The sequence below is a fragment of the Pygocentrus nattereri genome, chromosome 9, assembly GCF_015220715.1.
Source record: "Pygocentrus nattereri isolate fPygNat1 chromosome 9, fPygNat1.pri, whole genome shotgun sequence".
Lineage (NCBI taxonomy): Eukaryota > Metazoa > Chordata > Actinopteri > Characiformes > Serrasalmidae > Pygocentrus > Pygocentrus nattereri.
Window position 1 is genome coordinate 14,435,010 of NC_051219.1, and position 15,022 is coordinate 14,450,031.

Sequence of the window (15,022 nt, forward strand, 5' to 3'; positions counted from 1 at the left end):
TGTTGTCGTTTTGCCCCAATTCAGTACATTGTTTGGCTATAAACACTGACTTTGACAGGCCACAGATGGTCTGGAAAAACACAACATTTATTTTGCACTAAAGAAAATATGGCAAATGCATTCTAATATCTTCACAACCATGCCGAGATATATTATTTTTTCCTGAATAATATTATCATTATGTAGGTGAAAGTGTATGAAAGAGTAAAAAATATATATTTTGACGAATAATAAAGAGCGGACGTCAACATTCGAGTTTTTTTTTCATTGATCTTTTTACAAGCACTTCCTTCCTTTTTGTTATTTTTGCAAATAAAACAATACATTTGCTTGATCAACAACGTTTTCCCCTAAGAATATTTGTGCATATACTGTATGACATGCATTTATACATATATTTGATTTAGATATATTAACTGGGCAAATATCTTTTAGGAATATATTTCAAAAGTTGTTCTTCCATATGGATGGCCTAGTACAATGGTGATGTTAAACACCTACCAAAGGGGCTTCATTACTTTAAAAGACTAGTGGAAATGTTCTCTGGCGTTTTTAACCTTTGCATTTGATTCACACCTGTGAAGAGTTGAACATGAGTAGTGTAATTACTTTTTTCCTCTAACAAAACTGTTAAAATTCTTGCAACTACATTTCAGTTCCTGACTTTTATTGGAATTTGATTGCTTGCGTTCCTCACACGTCTCTAACGGATCAGTGTTAACTACATGCGATGCACTGAAACGTACATTTCCTCTATATAGATTATCTGTGCCTTGTCAGTAGTTTATGATAGGAAGTGCTGTAAACTGTAATTGTAGTGATACAATATTAAACTGTAATATTATACTGATGGATAAAGATCTCCATGCTGAAGAAGACAACCTCATTTTAACAGGACAGACTCGATTTTCATTCAGAAATAGCTCCCCTACCTAAATATGATAATATTACATTGTTTTTGTGTGTAGAAAGTGCCGTTGAATTGCTGCTCAAATTCGTGGTATGCTGTGCAATGACAATAAAGGCGTCTTATCTTATCTTATCTTATCTTATTTATAAAGATTTTAAAGGAGAACTCCATCTATTTTTTCAAAATGTAAGCATAAGTCAGTGGTGAAGGTTTAACTAAAGCCATATTTGAGCTGGATTAGTTTTACCAAAGGAGGTCTATTTGTACAGGACTGGATTAGAAAAAATATGTTTTAGACTAAATCTATCGTAAAACAATATCTTTGATGTCAGGTAGCATATGCAACACCTTTCTGCAAAGGAAGCTTTTAGAGGCATTATATTCTGCTGCCTCAGTAAGTTTCACACCAAACGACTCTGAATGACTTTGCTTACATCTTAGCCATTTAATTATGCAGAAATTTAGAAAGGTCAGTGGAATTTCTCTTTAAATCCGGTCAATGCATTGTGTCTGTTTCAACTCATGAAAACCCCAGAATAAAAAAAAAACAACTACCATGTAACCTCAGGTCAAAAGGATTAAGAAGTGATCTATCTAGACTATCTAAGAGTATCTTTGGTGATGCACAGCTGCACATTATGCTCAACTCTGCCAGCAGCCCACAACTGTGTGCCTGTGTAATGCTGACTACATTCAGACTGTGCCAGTCATGCTTTGGGTAGTTTGCAGTAGGTACTGTTTCAATTATATATATAATACTAAAAATTGTACACCAGTGAGTTTCCTAATAGGTTATGTAACACATAATGTTATGATATGGTGGGAAGGATGATGACATTTATTACTATCATGATCAATTATATCTGATTAGTCACATTATGCTTTTCTGATTAAACTGCCATCGTCGGTACTTCATTTCAATACAAAGACCATAATTAGTCCTGGTAACTGAATTCAGTGCAGCACAGTTTGTGAAATGTTGAATAAAATCACTATATTCGTAGTTTTTGAGTCTTTTTTTTAGCACCATTGGTCCTTTTTTTCTTTGTTCCAACTTATCAAACAAGAAAACTAAGTACAGTGATGCATATCATGTATTGAGAAAATGTCCTGAGGTATTGCGATATTATATGTTTGCCATGTCGCACAACCTTATGTTGTAGTATAGTATGAACTGTACAGCGGCCATTCAACCAAATTAGTTCAAACTGTAGTTCCATAGAAAACAATTAAAAAAATAATTCAGCACTCAGACCATAGACATTTCTAAGGGTTATGTTATGATCTATTTAAACCCAAGACATGAATTGAGACAGTAATAAGTTAAAAATACACAAAGTTATCATTTATAGGTTACTTTCTATTGCGAGGCGTCTGTCCTAAACCCTAAATCTGAAAATAAAAATTTCATTTTTTTCTAAAGATCTTTTTTGAATTCTTTTAAAGTGAAGTTGACGGATTAAGATTTGTGGTGAGTTCCTTTTTAAATAATTAAACTATCTATTTATCTAACGAAAACTATGCTGTCCCATATTTTCTTGTCATTGCCGAAGCACATAATGAGTTTTAGTCTGTAGCCTTATTTTCGACCCACACCTACATTTTAGAGCAGGACGTGAGGCTCACTTGATGGCCACGTGCTGAGCAGATAGATCCCATTGTTTTGAAGAATTGTCTCCACCGAAAGTCTTTTTTTTGTGTGTGTTAATGAAAAATATGACGATTTATGTTTGTACAGCAGTTCAAAGCTGTGTTATGCTAGTGATGTACTGGCTAACGTTTCTGAGTTACCAAAACAGTCACTAGTGAAAGATCTGGTAAAGTTTCGGTAGTGTTATGTTTATATCGTTAGCGACAAAATGGCAAGTTCAATCATTTCTTTTAATAAACTAATTAAGATGGGATTAGGGTCACTCACATTAAAAGGATTTTAGTCTTTAAGTCCGAGTCAGTTAAACGTCCAAATTATATTTAGAATTTTGAACCAATTCAGAAGAATGATCCTAATAATGCCTTGGTAAAGGCCTTCAGTTCAGGGTTCAAAATCACCTTCATCTTCATCATCTTCAACCATGCAAATTTCTGCTCGAATTTTACTAGTATACTGGTATAAGTGGGCTAGTATTAATGTTGCAGTTGGGAGCTCATCACGTACCAGATGGTTAAATGGTCATTTAGCTGCTTGGTGAAAGATGCACCCACCACACGCAGAAAGAAAGGAAGGAAGTCTGGACAAAAACATATTCTGCCTTTTCTTTGCTGTATTATAAAGCACATAGAACACATAGAAGTACATGAGGTGTTTTTCCCCCTTCACCACCAAGTTTACCATTTTTCATCGGTGGAAGAGGTGAATGGTCATGTTATGTCACATCTCATAAACTCATTGAACCATCCAGAATCACCAGTTTCCCACTTATAAATACAACACTGTCTGAAACCACTTGAAAGGCATCACAGTAAGGCTTTATTTTTGGCATCCACACTGTTGTGCTCGCTGTTAATAACTCTTTCACTTGCAAATATCACGATCCCCATAGGTTTCATTTCACCGTGCTCTGAAATCTACATCACTACTTTCTTAAACCTCTACAGCAGCTTCAGCATCTGTAAACTCTTCACACACCATTTCACATGTACCTCCAATATCCACGGAATGGAGAATGAAGGGTTTGCGAAGTGATGGGTCAGTCCTTAGTGGTTTCCATTGGTCAGTTCTACACAAAATGTAGATGGACACGCGAATCACTGGTTACACGCAGTGAGAGGGAGATGACGTGCATCTCAACTCCTCCTCACAGCCTCATAACTCTGGATGTGAATGACGGACAATCTTGTGATAGCATGGAATGGAAAGGGCGGATCTACATATTCAGCAAATGGTTGAACCGTATTTCTGCACTGTATTATCGCAAAGATAGACACACACTGAATTTGACGAGCTGGCACATTCATGGACCGAGTGTGAGCATCTCATTATGTGGCAAAGTTTAATGCAGACATGTTTTAATTAGCTACATAAGAAGCCTGCATTTATCTGATGGCTAGTTTCTCAAAGGCACTCTGTAGGATTCACAGTATTATGTTAGTGCCATGCAAACAGGGCTGCTATAGAAGCATTGCAATGACATTTGGAGCTTATAACTGCTTGTTAACAAAGACACTATAAAAGCGGAGACAGGTGGTTGGGAATGGTTGGAAAAAGAGAGGGAAAGTTTCTGACCACTGGTCGGAAGATGAATGAGAAAGCTCATAACGTGCAACATGCCATCTGTTTGCGGAGAATGTCCTGCCTTTCAGTGAGAAGAGCCAATCGGCTTGCTGGTAAAGCCACAAATGAGAAACGTCCCCTTCAGTTGTGGAGATCTTAATAGCCAGAGCAGCATCATTAAACATTACACACTATGCAAGAGACTTTGTCTGATTTTACCAGTGATGTCAAATGTTTTGAAAGGTGATTTGGCCTGGAGTTTCGAGTTTTTAGGTCTCCCTATTCAAAGAGAAGGCAGTCTGGTCTTGTCTGACTGGAAATAAGTATGATGCTTTGTTACCTCGTTATATTATTAGGTAATGGTGCACATCAACGTTTAAATGTTACAGTGTGACCTGTAATCAGACAGACAGCTGATTTCTTTGATTTATGGCTGTAGCTATAAAAGAGCTCTTCGTATGATGTTACAGAATGTGAGCTATTGATAGATGTTATTTTTTAAGCTCTTCAGTCCAATATTATGATACTATGATCTCTCTAAGCTAACTGTGGTGCATATGAACAATTTTGGCCAGTTTAGTTTAAACAGATATTGTAAAAGCTTGCGAAAGGCATTGCACGTTTCATTTGAAGCTTGTAATAGACACTAACATGACACTAATGTTTTATTTTGCCTTATTTTGCATTACTTCAGGAGCTGAAGGCCTAATCAACAGGAGAGACAGAGTGTTTCAGACCACGTCATACGTCTTTATGTCGTAAAATCACATGCACAGAGTCAAAAAGAAGGTCTGGCTTGATGTTTAGGTCTCGAATGCGAAATCAACATTGTACTGATGAAGATATGACGACACTTACGATATGAGGATTCACTTACATCCTCGGAAGACACCAAGTTTTCACTGAGTTCTCTTTGAATACTCTTTCAACACACTCACAATCATCAGATTCATCTGCTTGGGGACGAGGTCTAAATTAGAGGCCTGCATGGGACTGTTTTCAGGCCCACTCCCGCATGATTTCATCCCGCTCCCGCCCGCTCCTGCAGAGAACTGGAATAATTTGTCCTGCTCTCACCCACAACCAAAACGTTTTGTCCTGCCCACACAGTTCTATCAAGGCAAAAGTGACATAGTCTTTTCACAAATACATGATTCATGAATACATGAAATAAGCTGTGCCCATCAGACTGAAGGCTCCACCATCTCTGTGAGCTTGGAGAATTTGCGTGTTGTTCACATGATCGGTTGCTTCGCAACTCTTTACAATGACTTCATTGTACTTGTTTTACTGTCATCATTTTATATTGTTTATATATGTGATTTAGTGATCATTTTACTTTATTTAGGCTATTCATTCATTTCATTAATTTAAATTGATTTCTCTTCATGTGCTTCCTCCCGCTCCCCCTTGCAGTGGGCTGGTAACCCACCCGCTCCCGCCCACAACACTGAAAATCAGTCCTGTGCTACAAGATATTGTGGTGGGTCCCGCCGGTCCAGCAGGAACCCTGCAGAAGGGCAGATCTCTAGTGTAAGGCACAACCCCATGCTACAAAATGTTCCTTCACATGTTGCATGCAGTTACCCATTGGCACCAGAGAGGTCTCCAAATCCCCAAATCTTAGCTTTAAGGTAAAAATGAACCATCCACTCAGGGAAGGAGTCAAAAGCACAACTGATGTTACTTGTTGTATGTAATTACACATTTCCACCCAAGAGGTCTCCAAACTCCTAAAACGTAGCTTTAAAATAAAAACGAACTAAATCATGGACATGTTTTTCAGTTTCCAGGTATTGTTAGGCTTTCTCTAAAGCCCTAGATGAACTTGAAGGTTCCTCACCGTTAGAATGTACTATTCAGAGATGTTACCAATCGTTAGACCAACTGTTCCTGACATTGTCTTTCTTAAATTTTCAGTTCACTGGAAAATTTTACTTAACAGTAATTTAACAGCTATTTTTACTAACGGATTATGTTGGTGCTCTATATTTACTTAACTACTGAATAAAATGATTAAGCAAACTCGGCCCAGTGTTTGTCTAGACCTAGTGTTTTGAATAACTAGTCCGCAAGGCTTTTTTTTTTTTCAGTTGGAGTGAATTTACCACAAAGTCCTGTTTGTGAGAGAACAGCCTATGAAGTGGCGACATTTTTGAAATCAGGAAGTGAACTCAGATGCTCACAGAGGAAATTCATGCAAGCTATACTTCTCTGCGTGTCCTCTCTGCTTGTGCAGCAGGTTCAAATGCCTTGTGGCTGCTGTGCGTGAAAGAAGCATGGAGGCTGCGGGGGCCAATGGGTTGCAGGAGTAACTTTGTCCAAGTTAGGCAGACTCAGCTGAAAGAACATGAATAACTCAATTAAAGTGGCACATTCGAGCGCTATCAGAGCCGAAGTGAAGCGACATGAAAGCCTGCAGAACACTCTCAACAAAGTGCTGAAACAGCTGGACAGGGTTGGGGACCAGCAGCTCAGGACTGGGCTGAAGGTTTACATCCACAGTATCCAAGGTGAGTCCATCTGGTGTTTAATGAATCTAACACATACAATGAATCTGTTTTTTTTTGTCCAGCATGACTCAATTCCTGCTAATTATTATACATTTTTTGAGTATCTACATCTCTTTTAAGAGAAAATGAACCCACCCAAAGCTTACTTCTCAGACATAAAAAAGCAGGAATAGGGGAACAATCAGAACCTGTTCTGACATCATGTAGAGCACTACATGATGGACTTACAACATCTGGGTCAGAAGAGCTGTGGACTCTTCATTGTGGACTTCTCTCCTTCTCTTTGCGGAAATGATTTACCGAAAGGAGGTTGTAGGTGTAGATATATCCTCCCTTGTTCCTTTCGAGTTCTCGCTCTCAAAGAATAAAACGCTCAAGCATGTGACTTCAGTGAAACTTGTTGAAAATAGATTTGAACATCTCATATGTGATGATGGGGATCCACAGTGATATCAGCAGCATATCGGTAGTGGCAGATTATTTGGTAAAAATGGGACAGATTTGTTTAGATTTGACCAATATTCTAAACCGACGCATTTAACGTATGTTGGAAGAGTAGAACTACTGTATTAAACTGTCTGTATTTTGTTCTTATTACTATCTGTAACCCTATAGAAGCAACGTTATATTCCCCCATAATGCTAATTCTAATCGATTGAGTTATAATTTCTACATTTTATGAATGCTTTTGGGTCAGCATTGACAAATATGTGCATGAAATACAAAAATATCAGATATTGGCTACAATTCACAATCGATACCCACATTGGTGCATCCCTATGTGTTAATATTGCATGTTTTTTGAGTGGACATTATATAGGCAGGAGCACAGCTATACTGAAACATGACAGGAACATAACCGTACTGAAGCATGACTTCTCTCTTGCCTGTGTTGTTTTGTGTGTGAAATTCTGTGCTGTTACCTGCAGTAAGTGATGTTGTCACACTGTATCTGCACATACAGTGCAGTCTTCCTCTAGAGAGCATATAAAAGAGTGAGGTCATTTCAGCACAGTTCACCAACACTTCTTGCTTGTTTTTTTTCTTTGTTGTTTTTTTATCCTACTGCCCTTTACATTGCTACAGTAGTAACAGTGCAAAAACCAACATCTTGGTGAGTGAAACCTTCTTAAATCTAGTCCATATCTCAATATGTAAGATTATTCAATCTATTTCTAAACATTTTTGCTTGTTTCAAGGAACGTTATCTGGCAAAAGTGCCTTATTCCATTGCCAGATAATGTTATTTCAAGCATTTTTTCTAGAAACAAGAAAAATGATCCGCAAATGAATTAAGACACTTTCCCTAGACTTAAAACAAGTCAGAAAGATTTAGAAATAAGTTGAATAATAACATGAGGGACACATATTGGCTACATTTATAATGTTTTCACTTGCCAAGATATTAGTTTTGTCCTCCTCTTGAAAATTTACTACACCAAACATTTGTTTTACCTACAATAAACTAACAGGACTTTTAGTGGGATTTTCCTGTTGACTGTGTAAACTATTCCAAGACTTGCGTCAGCTTGTGTCTGGGAAGCCCTACCTGCCCTCACCCAGAAATCTTAGCAAGCAAAAACATTTTGTGTTGTAGTCAATACAGCTGATATTTCTCATGAGATTGTTGTAAAATCTCATGAGAAAATTGTTATAATATTTGTTATTGTTATATTAATCAACCCATTTCTAAAGAGCAGGCCTCATTCACCAATACCTTCTTAAGTTTTTATTTTATTTGTTCATGAAAAACGTCCTGAGAAAAGGTCTACGTCAGACCTTTGACGTGTTCTTAAACCTCACACCACACACCTATGTGCTCTTAGGTGTATGTAGATTCTGCTCTTACAAATCTCAAATAAAAAGCATGGATGAATTTCAGAATCTTCTTGAAAACTGGTTGGGGTTTTAAGAAGAAATTTCTTCTTAGGAATGTTTGGTGAAAGAGGCCCAGTGTTATTATCTGTAATATACTATATTTAAGACATACTACAGATAATTTAGCTTATTTCTAGAAATAATGCTTAAAACAAATAAAATTAGCTGCCAGTGGAATAAGACACTTTTATAAGATAACAGCATGTCAGACAAGCAGAAAATTCGAGAAGTAAGTAAAAGAACCGTATAATATTCCTACAGCAATCACATGATGAGAAATATTAGATTTGTTGACTGGATTTCGGATGTTTTTCTTGCTAAGATATGCTTTTTTGCAGTTTAAACTCACACTTGATTCATGGGTGTGCTTTATTTCACACTATGTTACTGTGTATTGCCAAACCTGTTTTCCTGTAATCACACAGCCGGGGTGTTTGTAGACGGGGAGGGAGTGTTCAGCTTAGTACTTCCCTGAAACTTTCCTGAAGCACTGTATGCTAGCATTAGGCCTTTCATGCATGGTGCTAGCTCTGGACTGACTTAGCAGGTAGCTAAGGTAGCTATCAGGCTAAGAAGCTCTTTCAGTATTATTCAGAATGGGCCTTAAGTTAAAATATTTACTGAAGACTTTTCTGCAAAGGAAAGAGTTTGTTACATCTACAGCATTCAAAAGTCCTTGTTTATGTAGAGCTGCTGTAAGTAGTATTAAATCTAGTGTGGAGATGGGAATTTAAACCTTGGTTAGATTGGCGCTAACATTTTAAAGGTGTTAACGAATATTAGCAATTGCGTTACTGGTCGAAACAGCAGCCATTCAAAAGAAAAACCCATGACATTAAGAATGATCAGATGTTTTATCTGCAGAAATAAACAATTATGTTACATTTTGATGGATATCTTAAAGAGAATTGACAAAAATCAATTCGCTTACTTCTGGGGAGTCCTAATATGTTAACTTTTTAATAAAACTTTTCAAAGAAATCAAAATTCACCTGTTTTTAGGCTGTTCTGGGCAATATTTTATTGAAAAGAAAGCGTACAGACAACAAGAACTTCACTATGTTATACTTGCCCACAGTATTAGTAACAACAGTTATAGGATGATATCACTGTTATTGTGAGTGTATTGCTTATAATAATTACTACATTCACAATATAAATATTATTCCCGTATAAAAAAAGAAATATTACATAATAGACCTTAAGAAAAGCTGAATTATGTAACATATAAACTATTTATTTTACTGTGCCTTTAAGACTGATAAATGCATATATATATATATATATATATATATATATATATGGGCAGAAATCTGTGGGATTTTGTTGTGGATAAATATAATTCAAAATAAGCTGTTTGTGCACCTTCGTTTCCATATACTATACGGATTGTACAAACTGGGGAGAGAAACATTAACAAAGTTTACATCCCATATCAAACCACATTTCAAAAATGTGAATAAAATACACTTATTTCATGATATGTTCCCCTTAAAGATACAATTTAGGTAAAGAAACAGAGCAGAAAGAGAAGTTCCATGTATTTTTAAAGGGCTGTTCAGTTTATATGGACCATACACATCTTTGAAAACTCTAGGTACGTTTTTTTTAACAATTGGTGCTGTGAAGAGTTAAGTCTTGTTTCTGTGGTTAGAAGAACAGGAGTGTGCCCAGCAGTGACGGTCTGAAATGATCTCCCTGAAACCATATAACGGTAATGCATCATTAGCAGCCACGTCACTTCCTAAATGGAGCGCAGGCTCATCTCGTCCTGTAGCAATGTATCTCCATTATGCTCAGCTGTTAGTCGGTCCCACAGTCTAAACATTTAATCGGCCAAGTGGATATTAAGTTGAAGGCTCAGGTTGCCAGATTATCACCATCACTCAGATGTTGTCATGGCAGCAGGCTTTCGTATGGGCCCACTTCCTGTCTGCCGCTCTCTCGCTGCCCCAAAACCCACTTCCTCTCCATCTCAGACACCACCTGTCACGTCAGTCTTACGCTCTATATTTAAAAAGAAGCACTAATTTTGGTGTATTCTGGTATATTTATTTCAGTATATCCGATCTGTAACCAACTGTATCCATGCATAGTTATTATTACTTTTACTGCTTTTATATCTAGTATCTAGGCTCACACCTCGTGGTTTCCACCGGACAATCCCCCCCACCCCTCCCTCACAATGGTCATTTCCATTTCTATTACATGCTACCAGATGCCCACCCATGTGTTTGATAGGGTCATGAGGTCAGCTGTTCTGGTGACAATGGTTAATTTGACTTTCATTTAGTCTTTCAGCTTTGCTCTCTCTGTAATTCACTTCCTCCTCAGACTACTTCCTCTCCTGCATGTAATTATGGCTGATCTAGCTGACGACAACAGAATATAGACAAGACAGCATCTCTGCAACTGGCCACATTTTCTCTGAACCTGTGGTTCATTACAGACTTTGGCAAATCATAAAGTACTTTACTGGCTGATAATATAGATGTGCTATTATGACGTTTGCTTAAAGCAAAACTATACACATTTTTCAAAATCTCTGCATAATTTAGTCATTGAGATGTAAACAAAGTCATCTGGACTGGTTTGCTGTAAAATGGTTAATTTGTAGAGAAACTTAGCAACTCAGACTCTTTGCAGTGGTGGTGAGAGGAACCAGAGGTCACAAATGCAAATAGGTCACAATGCAAATATAGGCACTTTATTTATGATCAGAAAACCTATATGTGCTTTTATATGTAATGTTAATAATTGTACAATAGCAGGAAACCTTAAAAAAGGTTTTGGGAGCTGTCTTAAAATGCCCTATTTAAAAGCCAGTTTAATGGGAGCCTGGCCACTTCCTATTTCTCCCATTATATTCTCCTTGTAAAGTGTTAGCACATGAAAGCAAATGCTCAATGAATGGTAGTGAATGGAGCTAAATGGCTAAAAACGAAATTACATTAAGTTTAATAGGATATTTTCTTAACATTTACATGGGAGGCACTGTTGCAAACTCATATTCATAGTATTCAATTATTTAATTAAAAAGACCATGTCACCATGTTGGTAGGCAAGTTGTAAGCCTGACTGCTCTGATAGAGCTCATCTCATCACTGTTACTCCAGCTACAACCCTGCAGGTAGATAAAACCAAGCACAATAGACCAGAATCACCACAAAAAAAGATAAAAAGATATGTAGATGCTTTAGATTCAGTCTCCAGAAAACGCTATGTGAAGATCAGCTAGACTAGTTGACTGGATCTGTACAACCTGCATTTTTCAGTTCAGAAAATTCCAAAAATTCTAATTTGTGGCATTTTACAGAAGTTAATAAGAGTGGCTGCCAGAGCTCTTAAATAGTAAACTCATAAACATATCGCTGCTGTCGGAAAAAAATTTCTTATCTCCAAAATGATAACTTTACAGGACAAGAGAAAAACATACTTTACTTTTCATGCAAGTCAAGGGAACCAGACTTTTTTCCATTTATCCTGACATTTACACACAATATAAAAGGCAGCAGCCATTTTAAATAATGTTAAACTGAAAAACAACATAAACAGAAACGCAAGGTTTTTGTCCACAAAACCACACACTTGTGTACTTTACCTACTGCACTAATGACCAACGTCTAATGGTACATGCTTGATTTTACACACCATTTAGTGTGCTAGTATGCAGTTTGGGACAGGGCACTAGTAATCCAGTGGGAAATCTCTGCCATGTAGATTTCAGCTTTCTTTGGTTCTCACTACAGCAACAAATCAAATAAAATCAAGGCAAAACACTCAAATATGTCCGATAATACGCTTTAAAAATGGGATTTAAAAAGTGATCTAAAAATAATGTGTTAACTGCCAGGGATCAGTTATGACTTTATTTCATTACAGACAGCCGCAGCACTGCTGAATGAACTTGATGTTGCCTACCAAAATGGTGGCAGCATGGTTGTGACATTATCGGAATACTATTAATATCAAAATATAACAGCAGTGTTGAAATATTTTAGACTGCTCTGTATTCAGGAAAATTGTGCATTTTTCAAACAATGATTTTCCACAAATGGTCCATAGGAGCCTATCCTAGTGCCTTCTAGTGATTTGACGAACTCGCAAGACATTGAACGGCAGTTCTCCTCGCTAAACATTCTCTGCTTCTATGGGTATGAAAAAATAAATTTTAGGCCTAAAATATTTTCTTAAAACAATGTATGAGGCATCAGGAAGCTTGTTTGTAACCATTTTGTGTAATGACTTTGAATGAGGAAGCTTTTAGAGGCACTACACTTCAGACGTCTGGTTCCACCACTGTGAATAATTCTGACTACTCTTGAACAGATCATTTCACAACAAACCACTCCAAATTACTTTGATTACACCATAGCCATTTAATTAAACAGAAATTTCAAAACTATAAATCCCCTTTAAAAAACAACTGAGTGGTCATTGAATGTCACACGCGTAGCCTTTGCAAGATGAAAGAAAATAATATAAACTGTGAAGCATTGAAGGTAGAAAAAAAGAGTGGAGAGAAATGCTATGATGCTCCTGGGCACAAAGTGTTGCCATTTGAGAATAGATCTGACAGATTTAAATAGCGCTTGCTAAAAGGAGCCAAGAGACTGGATGAGTGATGGAGAGAATATGAGATTTTTAGTGGGGATTGCTAAAAGCAATGGAGAGAAAGACAGACTGGAAATCCTCTTATGTTTGGTGGAAACAGAAAGAGATAGCTGAAGATAGATGTGACCATGTGTCCATGAAAATAAAGAACAATTTAACTATATAAAAAAATCTGGGCTGATACTGATATCCAACATTTTTCACATACAAATCTGCTTATAAACAAACAAGTCGGGAACCATCAGGGCCTTCTAGGCCTTCAGAGAAAGTGTCTTTACTGTGCCTGTGAAACAAAAGTTGAATGTCTAATATTTAGTTCATTTTAATTTAATAAAATCATCCTTTTTGTATTCAAACATAGCAAATATTGTTATTAATACTATTATTTAATCATCAATTTCTTGCTGGGTTAAATCCTTAAAACACCCAATAGAAAATTATCCCATCAAGATTTTTTCTCTGTAGTAGTAAATATAGCCGTTGGCCTACCGGTTAGGCTTTCAGGAGCTGGACTGAAGTTCTGATGTGTTAAATTAACTGGTAACATACACAGGACCTGTTTGTGACATCAAAAAATCCCATTTCCAAAGTGTGGTTCCAGTTTCGTAAAGCTTTACTGAGAAGGTGGTAGCATGACAACACACTTCAGCGGCAGCTGTACGTCAGGGTTCTTTACTGAAAGAATCACTGAAAACTAGGAAAATTTGTGTCAATATGTGTGTTTCAAGCTTCAAATAAAACAAGATGTCTTAGACAATGTTCAAATGTCAACGTTTCATCTAGAATGGCCAAAAACCATTAATGTGAATTGCTGTTAGCAAACATAGAATCCCATAAGAAGAAGTTAGCCTTACCATAGAACTGTTTTCTCATTTATGGCTGAGTTTTTTGTCATTCCTGGCCCTAAGTGAAGATCTGGTTATGGTTCAACACCAACAAAAACATACATAAAATGTGCAAATTGCAAATAAATCTACCTGGATTAGCGTTATGGAGAAATCTACCATTTTTTGTAATGGGTTGGAGAAAAATGCATGAAAATTACTTAAATGAAAACATTTAACACAGTAGACCAGTGTCATCTAAACATTATGTTCTTTCAGATCATTTATCATCAAATGTGGGTTTAAATTATCAGTGAAATCTAACCATCTGCCTGATGCCAATATGACTGATTCCCACACTTCACTCCCTCTTCACTGGGAGAGCTGTATGACTGATATTTAGTGTGTAGGACATGCAGACCATGCACTAAGGCAGAAAATCCCTCATCATCTTGACTCTGTGGCTATTTTCTAGAAAGAAAATGACCAGTATGCATGAAACATGCTTCCCTTCCCCAAGCAGAAGGGTTGATTTCATAGCATGATTCAGCTGAAAGGTTCTATAGGCTTAACAAGCCTGTTGGGACATTGTTGCCATGTCAGGTGGAGTACTGTCTTCCAAGCGCAATGAGATGCTTTTTGATGCCGAGTACTCCAGTTTAAACCTTCTACTGATATTCTTCTAAGTGATATTTGTTCTCTTGTGTCCAATCAATAGCATTTATTATTGATTTCTGACCACAATGTGGCTGAACATTAACAATTTAACACGCTACCTTCTTATGAATGAAGGTTTTGTGTGGCTGACACATAAGTATGAATATAGACTTTCAGTTATACTAGTCTTGCGAGCAGAATAGCTCCTTGCAAGAAGATAAAAAAATAACACTTTGCAACAAGAGCAATGAATAAATAGTTTATTTTACACATGCAGATATGAACACATAAATTTTTGCATGGACAAAGCAGAGAGTTTTACACAGAGATGGCTGTAAAGAGTCAGAGACGAGATACAGCCAGTGCAAGGAGGAGGAGTTTATGCTCCAGAATACCTTGGTAACAAGCTGCCTCA

The 15,022-nt window shown here is 37.0% G+C and overlaps 1 protein-coding gene across 2 annotated transcripts in view; it reads left to right on the forward strand.

The window, feature by feature from the left end:
• The first annotated feature begins 6,343 nt into the window (after positions 1 to 6,343).
• agap2 (ArfGAP with GTPase domain, ankyrin repeat and PH domain 2) overlaps positions 6,344 to 15,022 on the forward strand; it is a 35,428-nt gene continuing 26,749 nt past the window's right edge. The window contains exon 1 of one of the 2 annotated variants that reach the window (XM_037541364.1): positions 6,344 to 6,634. In XM_037541364.1, the coding sequence (XP_037397261.1) occupies positions 6,472 to 6,634 (163 nt within the window). In that variant the 5' untranslated portion in view covers positions 6,344 to 6,471. The remainder of the gene's footprint in view (positions 6,635 to 15,022) is intronic. The other variant, XM_017707912.2, reaches the window with a different exon arrangement.